General features: G+C 39.1%; 1 protein-coding gene across 3 annotated transcripts in view; it reads right to left on the minus strand.

The window, feature by feature from the left end:
- Positions 1–12,968, minus strand: part of pik3cb (phosphatidylinositol-4,5-bisphosphate 3-kinase, catalytic subunit beta) — a 188,408-nt gene that overhangs the window by 17,312 nt on the left and 158,128 nt on the right. For all 3 annotated transcript variants that reach the window (XM_072572810.1, XM_072572808.1, XM_072572809.1), the window contains 2 exons: positions 7,215–7,293; positions 2,930–3,097 (listed from right to left, as the gene is read on the minus strand). In XM_072572810.1, the coding sequence (XP_072428911.1) occupies positions 2,930–3,097; positions 7,215–7,293 (247 nt within the window). The remainder of the gene's footprint in view (positions 1–2,929; positions 3,098–7,214; positions 7,294–12,968) is intronic.

Raw genomic sequence — 12,968 nt, forward strand, 5'->3', positions numbered from 1 at the left:
ACTCCCAAACCAACTCGGACATCACTTCAGGCCTTCAACCTTGCACTCCGCAACTCAGGGACACCTACAACTTGCCTACTTCTGAGAGGTTGGATTGTGCGCAAGGACAGCCACTCATGCATCTACACAGGATGCTTTTGCATTAACATGGACACATTTAACTCACAGCTCTTAGTGTGCATTATGAAAGCAAGCTAACGTTTATGTCGAGTTACAGGGTGCCAGCCTGTGTGCAAACAAAGCAATGTGACCCTCAAAGCCCTGAGCACCCAGTTACAAGGCTGTCAGCCTCTGTAGTGTTACTCACTTTTTCAAACAGAAAGAAAAGCAAGCAGCTTGTTATACGGGGAGCACATGTTTCAGTCAGGCAGAAGGCAGACATATCACTGTTAGCATCATGCTACATCGTCACAGTTGCAGTACACGCCAGTAGCTTATGCTCCAAACACATTGTATGTACATCAAAGTAAATAGCTATGTGTGAATATCAAAAGGGGAAGAGAATGCTCAATGGGATGAGGAGAACTGACTGTCCGAGGACATTGCTACCAGTAGTCAAGGAGCTCATCTGATTACGCGACAGGGGCTTGCCCATTGTGAGTCAATGCAAATGAACTGCAAGCAGTTTGAAGCCATTCAGGTGCTGGTGAGTGATCAGGGTGGGAGGAGTGGAGGGAATTCCTCAAATGAGTCAAAGCCATGAAAAGAAAGAGATGGAAGTGGATTCAGAAGCAGCTGGTGGCTCTGCATGGGCAGGAAAGGCATTGAGGTCACTCCAAGGAGTCAGTAGGAAGCGCAAAAGGGAGAAAGGATTAGTCATTTAGAAGGATACGATGGGTGAGAGCCCTCAAGTGAGCATGATGCAGAAAATACGGAGGGTGTTGTCCTTCAGTCTTGGTGAGATACATGTCCAGTGGCAGAGTAAGACAAGTACTGGCCTTTGAATGTGAGCTATGTTGACCCAGTGCAGGAATTTCTGTACAGGCTGGTCCAGTCTGTTGGTATGGTCTCCACTGGAAAAAAAGGCAGCCCTTTTTTCCACCACCCCCTCCAGATCCCTGTCCTAGAAATACAGGAGGTAGCTTGCCTTCCCTCCGAGACCTTTTCAAGGTTGAGTACCCGCAGTCGGTGAGGAAATACCTGGCCCATAGCACTTACAACTTGCTCACCACGTGAGAAACACACCAAACAGTTCAGCTATGTAGTTAATGAGGTGAAAACTGCAAGATCACATGAGAAAATGTGCCTGGGCAATGGTGTAGTTGATCGTACATTGCACTTTAACTGCAAGTGGGGGAAAAAAAATCAACCCATACTTTTAGAAAGCATGTGTTCCTGCCTGAACAATCTCTTCGGGCTATTAATTTGATTTAAATTGGGATTAGGCAGTCCGGGGAAGTATTTGACTTTAAATAAGAACAATTTTAACATGAAAGAATCACAGATATTCAACTGCACAAAATGACAAATATTATGCTTTTTCTCTCCCCCCAACAAGTTGTATGTTCAGTTGACTTTTACAAAGGACAACGTGAATCTGTGGAAAATAACATTGTAAGTTGCAGTTCGCCATGTGAAGCATGAACAGACTTGTTACACACTACCCTAAATTCTTCCAATGATTTTTCTCAGATGTACAGAGGGAATCTTTAGAACTCTGGCCAAGCACCCAAGCCATCCAAAACTTTAGATCATCCAAAAAGTTTTTTTTTGCAACAGCTTTCACAGGACAAGAGCTCATATTGTCTACCCTTTTGTGAAGGGCCCAATGTCAAGCATTTTTATTCTGTGGCTTTGCATGCATTTACCGCACAGCCAACTGTGGTTGATCCAGATGCACTTTGGCTTCCAATAAAAAGTACAGTAACAGAACAATTCTACCATTATTTTTCTAACAATACAGCATTTGGAATAATGTATTGAAAAGGAAAAATATTGTGCTGGATTCCCTGAACTTTTGCCACCTCAGTTCAGTTCTACGCACTATGTTTGCAAATATATTTCGATTTTATTGTCATGTGTACTGAAGTACAAAGTATGAGAGTACAGCAAAAAGTGTACAATGTCTTAGATTCAAATTACCTGGGTACAAAATCTTAGTTACAGAAGTAGACAAAGAAAGAAATTAGTTTATTTCTTTATTTTTCTACTTCTACATTAAAAAGACTATTGTGCTAAGTTTAAAAAAGTTTAGCATGAGAAGCTTCTTTTTAGAGGGAGAATTAATGAAATTGGAAAGTCAAACAGTCCTTTCTTACACCTGTAGATGCTCCAAGATGGGCTTTTCCCAAGAGGACTTGCTCTCACCTGCACTGGGCATTCTTTCACACACACTGGACTAAAGAATTACCTTTGCCTGTCAGGAGCCTTTGCCACGTATTCACCAACACCCCACTCTGTCCTCATCTCCTTACCCTCCCATAGATAATGCCTACTACAGTGGGAATTCTCTTAGCACAAAGACTGCAAATACCAAGGCAGGACTTCCAAGTAACGGGTAGAAATATCAATTCCACAGGGCACCTCGAAAAGCAATCCTCGTAAAGAATTGGTACAGGGAAGAGGAGTAATCTCATCTCTAAGAAAATAATTAATCTGTAGCATTCGCTTCCCCAGACAGTGGTGACTGAATATATTCAATGTTGAGTTGATCAGATTTTTGATCGACAAAGTGGATGAAGAGTTACGTGGGGCAGTTGGGAATGAGAGTCACAATAAATCAGCCATTATCTTAGTGAATGGCAGAACAGCTCAAGGGGCCAAATGGCCTATTCCTGCTTATATTACCTAAATGGACCTTCCTGGTGGGATGTGGGAGGGAGAGGAGGGAATAACTCAGCATAATAGAAAGAAAAAGATGCAACTTCATAGAAGTTTCTCAATAGTTCTTTCGAATATGTCTGAAGGCTAAGTGAAAACAAAAACTCACGCAGAATTCTTTTCCTTGAGCCAGTTCAGCAAAGCATCTTTGTTGAAGGCAGCAGTAGCAGCAACATTACTGTTAGTTAGCTGGATATTTGCTATAGTTTCTGCAGCAGAGACTACCTGAATTACACCAGATTTATCTCCCGTTGCAAGGCAGCCGTAAGGCACAATTCTGTAAAAGAAACAGTAATAAATTTTACATTAAGACTAAGGAGGAAGCAACTTGAGTACATTGCAGCAATAATGGAGTTTCCACAGCACAGTAATGTTAAAGCTGGTGATGCCTGACTTGCAATGCTTCAGTTTGACTGTATTACACTATGGAGTATAACGATTTTCAACCAGGTAAAGTCAGACAGTGGAAATGGTGGAGGGAGATTTGCTGCTACATACAAGTAGTAATAAGGCAGTTGTTGGCTTAATTCTCATGCTTTCTGTTCTGCATTTATCTCCAGTAAAGCAGCAATAACAATTTAGATAGTGCCTCTGAAATAATGAAATATCCCAAGGTGCTTCACAGGGACATTATAAACCAAAGCATGACACCTGGTCACTTAAGAAGAAATTAGGTCAGACAGACAAAAAAAATTGCCAAAGATGTAATTTTTAAGAGAAGTGTTTTGAAGGCAGAATGTGAGGTGGAAAGGCAATCCTCCATGAGTTTGTGCGTCCCGATTTTATTAATCTTATCAAGCTCTATGCTCCTCGGAGATCTCCAAACTCCTCAAACCCTGACTCTCTGCACATCTCTGGATTCAATTCCCTTTACGGCCATGCTTCCAAATATCTCAGCCCTAAGCTCTGGAATCCTCTTCCTAAACCTCTCTATTAAGATGATCCTTAAGACTTAACTCTTTGGCCAAGATTCAGGACACCTACTCTTAATAACTCCTTTATGGTTGGTGGCAAATTTTGTTTGATAATGATTTGCTAAATTACCAACATATTGCAAAACCCAGCTGCAGTTGTTAATAAGCTAAGGTTTTAATTATGCCAATTTTGCTTTTATTCCCCACTGTTGAAATGATCAGTTCCTACAGGATTCCACACAGAAAATTATTACATTAACAGGAACATTTAGTCTTATTTCTCCTTTCATTTTATCCCTTCCTTTCTTGAATTCTGCTCGGAATGAACTTGGGACCTTCCTAGTCTGCAACTATCAGTGAAAAGCATGGCATTCATTAGGGAATCTACTTAAACAGCTTTGCTCATGAGAGATTGGTCTATGCAGTATATTAGTACAAAATATACAAAAGGATGCAAGCTTTGCTGTTAAGGCGCGACTAACAGGTTAGTTGTGTTTGCAATGTGGCATGTTGATGGTGATGTGTCTACTTGACCTAATGGTCCACATGGTGTATGTACTTATGAGGTTGTTGGATATGGTGTTCCTGGTTAATGACCCAGTGAAAATGTATGTCCAAGTCAGGATGATGCGCAGCTTGGAAATGAACTGCATATTTTCACTGATTATCATCGTTAGACGCCCCTGGCAAAATAAAGCATTTGGATTTTGCTATGCAGTTGGGAGAAGTCAGCTCAATTGAAACGGAGATATTTTTGTAAGCAAAGCAATATGATGAAACAGTACTCTGTGTGTTTGTGGTATTAAGCACACGCTTTGCATTACCGAGTCCTTTTCTACTCTTAGGTTGCTTCCTGACTGCTGTGGCAACAATTCTAATGGAAAATCCATCAAGCGAGAAAAAGAAAAGTCTAGTTCTTCCTATCAGGAATCCTGCCAGATTCAGAAATTTTCTACAGTTGCAATCGGTTCAGAACAACAACAGATGGCGCTGCATTTTGTCTATATGCTCATCCAGAATAGAAACAACAGCCAAGGCTGAATTTGAGAAAATGTAGCTGTACCAACGAAATCTGCAGGTTCCAGATTCAGAGAAGATTATCTAATTTTATTTTCCTGGATTTTTGGCATGTTAGGAGCATTTTCTGGCTTCTCAAAGTTTGGAGCAAAATATGGCAAACTTAATTGAAACCCAAAGAATTGATAGATCTTCAGCTGCCAGTTTTTTGGCAAGGCAATGCAAAAATGAAACAATTACTAGTGGCAATACGTAGGACTGACCAACAGCAATATATTTTGAGTTAGAATGTCAAACTTAACTTAATTAACACATCCATATTTTTGGTGTTAAATGTCTCATAGTACATACTTTTTTTTAAAATGTTGCAACTTAAAAGCCTTTTTTTAAAATTTATTCACAGGTTATGGGAGTCACTGGCTAGACTAGCATCTGCAAGGTTTGTGGAGGTTTGTAGCTCAGGTTTAGGGTGTAGGTTTGATATCCAGACGTTTCATTACCTGGCTAGGTAACATCATCAGTGGCGACCTCCAAGTGAAGCGAAGCTGTTGTCTCCTGCTTTCTATTTATGTGGGGAACCCCATCCAAGGACAAACATATAAATAGGAAGCAGGAGACAAAAGCTTTGCTTCACTTGGAGGTCGCCACTGATGTTTCCTACAGTTCAGCGAGCAAACCTACCCCCTAGACTAGCATCTATTCCCCACAGGTCAGGTAAGAGACCATCACATTACTGTGTGTGTGGAGTCACATATAGGCTACACCATGAAAGTGTGGCAGATTTCCTTTCCTACAGGGCATGAGCAAACTATATGGGTTTTTATGACACTTGACAACAGTTTCATGGTCATCACTACACTCTTAAAAAGATTTTTTTCTAATTCAAATTCCATCATGTGCAGGATTTGAACACCAGTCCTCAAGACTTTAGTCAAAAAGAGTGGTGTCAGAAAAGCACAGCAGGTCAGGCAGCATCCAATGAGCAGGAGAATCGAAGTTTCAGGCATAAGCCTTTCATCGGGAATGTGTCCTCACTTTCCCCAGGGCATTACCCAGGACTCTGGATGAATAATCTAGCAGTAATATCACTAGACCCTAGTAGAAAGATTGTATTATTTACTACAAATTGGACAATATGAAAACATGCATAGTGGATAGAAAAAAGAGAAACTAGCAGAACTGGAGATTGATTTTATCTTTGTCTTTTCCCTTCTACATCCTACTAGTTTAGGAACGGGTAATGCATTTTCTTGGGATTTTCTATTACAACAGGACCATTGTCAGACCAGAAGAGTGGTCTGAATAATAATTATCAAAGATAATGAATAAAGAATTTGTAACATATCATGGTTCAGAAATAAGAAATTTTATTGAGGAAGAGGGATGAGGGGGTGGGGAATAAAAAAACATTTTAGATCAATTAAATGAAAATGTTCACTGTGATGAAACAGGGAATCACTCCCCATCTTATCGCAGCGTTACAACTGCACGCCAAGTGTGCATGGAGTTCAGAGGGCCAGTTGGCACCTTTCCATGGCATTTCAAACTACCCTACTTACAGCTCCACTGGGCACACCTCCAACTACTTCCCCTCTGAAAGCAAGCTGTGATGAAAGGATTTGCAACCCTAGAGTTCAACAGGGTCAACGTAAAGGGAAAAAACATCCTGGTCAGAAAGGCAGTTTGACAGGAGTCAAGTTGAGGACATGTCCTCAGGGTGCAGTCCATCTCATCTTGGTCTTTTTATCAACAAACTGCTGAATTTTTGTAAATTTTGTAAGAAAAAAACTGACAGAACTACCAGCAATTTTTGGCAATAAAATGTCTTTTCCTTCCTTTAACTGTATTTTAAAATTATTTACTGATTTCCCTTTGCAGTAATATGTTGTGCCCAGACATTGTATTACTGACATTTGTTGTATCTGAATTTGTTTCTTAAATGAAATAAGCACAATTTTCCTTCATGTCTTAAAAAAAATCCTTCTGATTGCATATTGACTACAAAAAAAAAGTTAACTTGAAGCACGCTCTGTCTCATGTAATGGGTAATCATCCAACTAACAAAAAGTAACAGAACAACCATTAGGCTATCTGACCACCAAAGAGTAAGTTGGATTGACAAAATACTCAGGATTGCTTTGTTGTGTGGAAGGATTAAATTCTTCAAATATGCATTACAGTATACTTGCGTTAAAATCTTCTTCAGGAAAAAGCATGCTCCAACTCAGTGAACACATCAAAGTTAAGGCTAAGCTCCCACATAATGAACCCATATGCACTCTGAGCTAACAGTGCCTTAAGGCCTAATCTGTCTCCTTTTTCCGCTCACTGTTTTCCTTTAAATGTGCTTCAAATTTTCAGATGGAATAACTGGAAACGTTCATCCACACATTGCCACAGTCTAGTTTGTAAAGTTAAGCCGGTTGAAAGGCATTTGAAGGAAGTGAACTGTGGGAGGCCTACCTGAGATCTAAGCCTGCCTCCTTCCACAGCATGTCCATCAAGTGTAGAATCTGCAGAGCCAACATGTCCTGTCGCAAATCTGAATGAAAGAAAGCAGTATAGATGCGGGGGGTTATTTCAGAGTTGCGCAAATCTCTGCATGTTATGTAATTATATGAGACTATTACACTTAAGAGCAGGTCACAATGAGGTGCAGATTTGTTTTAGATTCTATTTGTTTTTGTGGTACACCATTTTAATGAAGTGCAAGTTGTTTCATTCATAAACAAGCTTCCTCATGTGCACTACAGCCTCCCATTTTTGTCTCTCAACAGGCTCCATTAATAATTTTGTTGTAGAGCAAAGCCCCTGCATACATTAATGAATCATTACACCAGAGTAAATCATTGGTGCGATGTACTCTTATTGCTCACTTAAAAAAAAGACATGAATGTAATTTTTGTATTTTATGTTATGTGATAATGAGTATCAGAAACATTGTGATTGAAACTTCTGAAGTCTAACGGACTATGACAAAATTTAATAAAAATAAAGAAGCATGCATTTCAGGACTTCAATTTTTTCAAAAGGTATCATACTTTTATAACTAAAACTGAATTCTCAAATCAGCGGAGAAGTAGTAAATCTAATCAAAACTATTTAACTATTCATCATTCAAACTGAGTGGAGGGAATGAGAAGGAAATGTTAAAATGTGACAGAAATCCTACATTATTAAGAAAAATGACAAGTAGGTAGATTGAAGAAGGGTTACTGGACTCAACGTTAACTCTGCATTCTCTTTATAGAATGCTGCCTGACACCCCTGAGTTTCTCCAGCAATTTGTTTTTTTTTTTCCCAGACCTTCAGCATCTGCAGTTTGTTTTATTATAAATGTAGGTGGATTTGCAGATTAGCTACCAATTTTTTTTAGATCATCCACTATAATTGACATGCAGATTGGAGTACCATGCACAGAAAGGGAAGGATTATTCTTGGCAGTGCTGATGTGTCCTTTAGGTTGCTTATGAAGTTTCTTCAACTGTTTGGCCACACTGGATATTGCTCGAGTATCAACCTGTGGCAGTCACTCACTGGGTATGTTTTACGGCTACTCAGCACCATAAGGCTTGAAATTCAAATACAATGCTGGTTTTAAATGATTTTCATGACCCAATAGCTTCCTCGATATGGTTGTAGTATCCTCCATTATGGAGTTTTATTTTGCCCAATCCCACGGCCACACAGTCCAATCACTATAACTGCAATATCAACAGTTATAAATACCGTTCTAACAAATATCTGCTACATTATAATCCCAACAATTTTTGCTTTTTTTTAAAAAACTTTTCTATTCCCAATAAGTGAGAGCAATTGCACACTCTGTTTTGTTTACTGTGGCAGTGTCCAGTGGAGTTTGATTGTGTAAATCTTCAATAGCTGCTCTTTTGGAGCACTTCTGTGCAGGCCAATGTTAACACAACATGGAAGATTTCACCCCTTCTTGTGCCTCTCCCTTCCGATTTCTCCCTTTGTCAGCTGCTTGTTTAAAATTTTCTCTGTTGCTCGAGGGCTGGTATCTAGGGAGTGGTTTGAACCATTTGCAATAAGTCAGTCCTCCTGTCATGTAATTTCAATCAAAATTCTGATTTCTGGGCAGAAAACATGACGTTGCAGGAAGACAAGGTGAAAGGAAAGAAGTTTCTCAATATTCACTGCAAGTCTTCCAAGCTGAATCATAAACACTGGTTCAGTCAGCAGACAGGATTTCTTAAAAGTCTAGTTTTTCTTTTTGGAGTGGGTTTTGGTGTTGGGACTGGAGTGGCAAAGAGGGTGTGAAAGGTTATCAGTTAGCCTAATGGCTATTCCTCTCCAACCGATAGCAGACACTTTCAACTACCATGTTTTTAAGGTAGTGGTCAAATCCAGAATCTGCGGACAAACTGTCTGAGGTCCAAGGTTATCACCTCTCCAATACTGTCCCCACAAGATGTCAAAAGCATGAGGATATTCTTATTGAGAAAGTTAAATTATTTTTTGCTAAAAAGGATGGTGGGACTGTATTCCAGTGATGTTGGTTCAGAACCAATTAATAAGCAATACCCACATAATCTAACAAAGAGAATTCATAAGCGTGTTCAGTAGAAGTACCACAGTTCTAAACATAGGAGAGACAGAGAGAACCAGTTAACCTTAGTGCACTGACAGAAGTTATTTGCATCCTACACTCTTTTACTGCATCTGGTTTATTGTTGCAGCTAAAAACGACAACGCAAGTTAAAATTAGGTGGAAATATACTTGCTGCCTCTGGTGGAAATGGGGCATTAATCTGTTTTTTGGCTCTTGATAGGCTGAGTGATTAGGACTTGGTAAGAATTGAATTTCTCACTGTACAAAGTTATGGAGGGAGTAGCACGACTTGCAGAAAGTAGTCAGCAACTATGACTTGCAAGCTTGCACATGCCCCACTGCTTGACTTACTATTTGGAATCTACCCATTAATATAAAATTGGCCAAGTCCTGAGCACTAACATGTTCCTGTAGTTGTTTTGCAATGCAAACATATCACCAGAATTACATTGCAATTTAAAATAATTTGCTTCACCACTTGTGGACTTGGCTCAAAATTGGAAGAAATCTCACTTTGGTTGAATAATCTTCAATATTAGTTGACTTGAGGATCTTGAATCTATCGTGTAGTTATATATTATGATTTAATTTCTGCTACTGGCCCATCGAGTCACATGACCCACTTTATGCATACATACAATGTACACTTGTCTGCAACTTTCAGTTTGTACTGTCATTTTGTATAGGAAATCTTCTTCTCCTCTTGTAATACACTTTCAACCACAAGTTGAAGAAACTCAGAAGATTAATAAATTGCTAATAGGGTGACATCTTCTGACAACAGCTCAAAATTAAATCATTAAACTGTTTTGAACATATTCTAAAAATCTTGGCTTCACTGTATTCACAAGAGATGGAAAATATACAATCAAGAGCCATTATAAACAGAAATTGCTGAAGTATTCTCTATCAAGTTCTGCAGCAAGATTGACAAAGTGATATACAAACTTATAATTTTGGCTCTTGACAGGAACAGCCTACACTTTTCAAAAGTATAACAGTATGCAAATCTTTCGCCACAAAATCTTGAAACCGTTTCTTTTCCACATTTTTGTTTCTACAAAAGTGCTTATGTAACTGACTAATCATTGTTCCATTTGCAATTACTACTTACAACAATTATTGTTATTGCATGCTAATGTACTCAATGTAGGTCTATAGGTTAAAGCAAAGAATATCTTAATGTATAATTTATTAAGATCAGTGGTCACCTATGCATTACATGTAGGATATCTGCAATTCAAAATTAAGGTTTTGGTCAGTGTTTGAGAGAAAGGATTTGTTCAAGGAGTTCAATTGGTGAATTAATTGATTTGAAAATTCTCAAGTTTTCAAATCCTTACATAACCTTGCCCAATCTCTCTCCACAATCAAATTTAGTCCTACAATTACCAAAAGACTCCAAGGTCATCCAATTCTGTCTCTGGTGCAACCCCAATTATCATGAGTAATTGAGCCCACCATACATAACATTTTTAAACTGATACAAATCAAATCAACTTCCTGTAAAATTGATGATGGGAATTAAGACCAAAGAAGTGAATTTGCCAATGCTAAACATCTTTTCCAAATGTCACCACATGCCATTTTAACATGTCCTGAAATATGACCTGACATTGGGTTCACTATTAAACCTGCTGTAAATTCAAACTTCCCAGTCATTTTTCTTATTGTAGAGATGGATGGGTTCCTCAAGGTTGTGGGAACCTTGCCAGGTAAAGCAGTTTGTAAGCTAAGCCTTCAGTGGAGTCAGGAACCTTTTGACTGGTAAATATAAACACTATTGTAAACTTTGCCTGTCATGATTTAAATGGTTTATGATGATTTTAAGTACATTTTCAATGCAGCGATTGATCATAGCCTCTTATCTCTCAAGTTCTGAGCCCCATTAAAATTGAAAAACACTGTGCAAAGGTTCAGATATATTACAATCCTCCTTTAGTGGCTAAATTTGTTTTGCATTCTCCAGAGTGGAAACTCAGATATGAATGTATGTCGGAAACTTTATGGTTTGACTTACACACTGAATTAATGTATTACCACCAATTAAACCTCGGAGACAGATACATCATTCATAAGTCTTTGAAATTCATAAGAATTTAAAAGAAAACAAAAGAATCAGGCATAGTCTTTGAAAAACAATACCATATCATTATCAGACATATCCAGCAAAAATCCCATTGATGAAGCCTTTAATAATCTTAACACCACTAACTCTTGTCCAATAAACAGAGAAATTGAAAAAACATTTCAGAAGAGGTTGAACCTTTACAAGACCATAAAACTGTCAAAACAAAGCTAACAGTTCACTTGAAACTATAAGAACAACCAGCTACTGGTTCAAGTCTGTCAGTCAACCTTAGAATACTGGATTAGTGGTGCTGGAAGAGCACAGCAGTTCAGGCAGCATCCAACGAGCAGCGAAATCAACATTTCGGGCAAAAGCCCCGATTTCGCTGCTCGTTGGATTCTGCCTGAACTGCTGTGCTCTTCCAGCACCACTAATCCAGTATTTGATTTTCAGCATCTGCAGTCATTGTTTTTACCTAGTCAACCTTAGAAGTCTGCTTAACATTCACAATAAGACCACCTGGCAAAACAGACACCTAGCCATCTATTCAACCTACTTCCATTGATACAGTTGACAAATGGCCTCATTTTGAACATCTGGATGAACATGAGTAGTTTAAAGGTTTGTCAGGTGTTTAAAAGGTTCATGAGTTCTGTGCCTTGAGGATACTGTGTGATTGGACATGGAGAATGAATGGGGGAATGGACTGGCCATCAGAAATATGGGGATGTATGGAAGAGGAATGGAGTGTAAGGACATGAGGAACAAAAGGGTCAGTATTGTAGTGCAGTAAGGGAGGAAAGGGTAGAAAGCAACCATCAAGTCGAGAATGAGGAATTGGAGAGGCAAGGCAGAGTAAAGCCTAAACCAAAACAAAATGCTAAAAATGTTCTCTCTCTATGGAGAGAGAAACAGTTAATATCACAAATCAAATGGGACTCATCAGTACTGCAGAGATATGAACTAGGAGAAAGTGAGGACCGCAGATGCTGGAGACCAGAGCCGAAAAATGTGTTGCTGGAAAAGCGCAGCAGGCCAGGCAGCATCAAAGGGCCTGGCCTGCTGCGCTTTTCCAGCAACACATTTTTCGGCTCTGCAGAGATATGAAGACTGGGAGAAATGGGAAGGTTAAACCAGGTTAGGAGGAGTGAATGTGAGATGACACAGATGGACGATGAGACAGATGAAAGTGGAAGGAGAACAAGGCGCAGAGAAAGGATACATTTATTTTGCAAATAGCATGAGATACAAGCTCATGTACTTGGAGCAGATTACAAAGTTGTACTGTGTCTGAGCAAAGTACTTCCCGATAAGTTTAAAATCATATTTCACAAGTTTTTATTTATGTCTTCCGCTCCTACTTCACTGGCACACTTTGAAGTAATCTGGACGAGTTCCCCTCCTCCCTTAACCACTTTTCCTCTAGACTGTAAAGCTCAAATTTCTCAAGTATTTTCTCATAGTTCATGCCCTTTACAACTGGGATCAGTCTTATTGCTTTTCTTTGTAGCCTTTCCAACATATGCATATCTTTCATGTGGCACAGTAGTCAGAAATGTACTCCAAGTGTGGT

This window comes from Chiloscyllium punctatum, chromosome 6 (assembly GCF_047496795.1).
Source record: "Chiloscyllium punctatum isolate Juve2018m chromosome 6, sChiPun1.3, whole genome shotgun sequence".
Classification (NCBI taxonomy): Eukaryota; Metazoa; Chordata; class Chondrichthyes; order Orectolobiformes; family Hemiscylliidae; genus Chiloscyllium; species Chiloscyllium punctatum.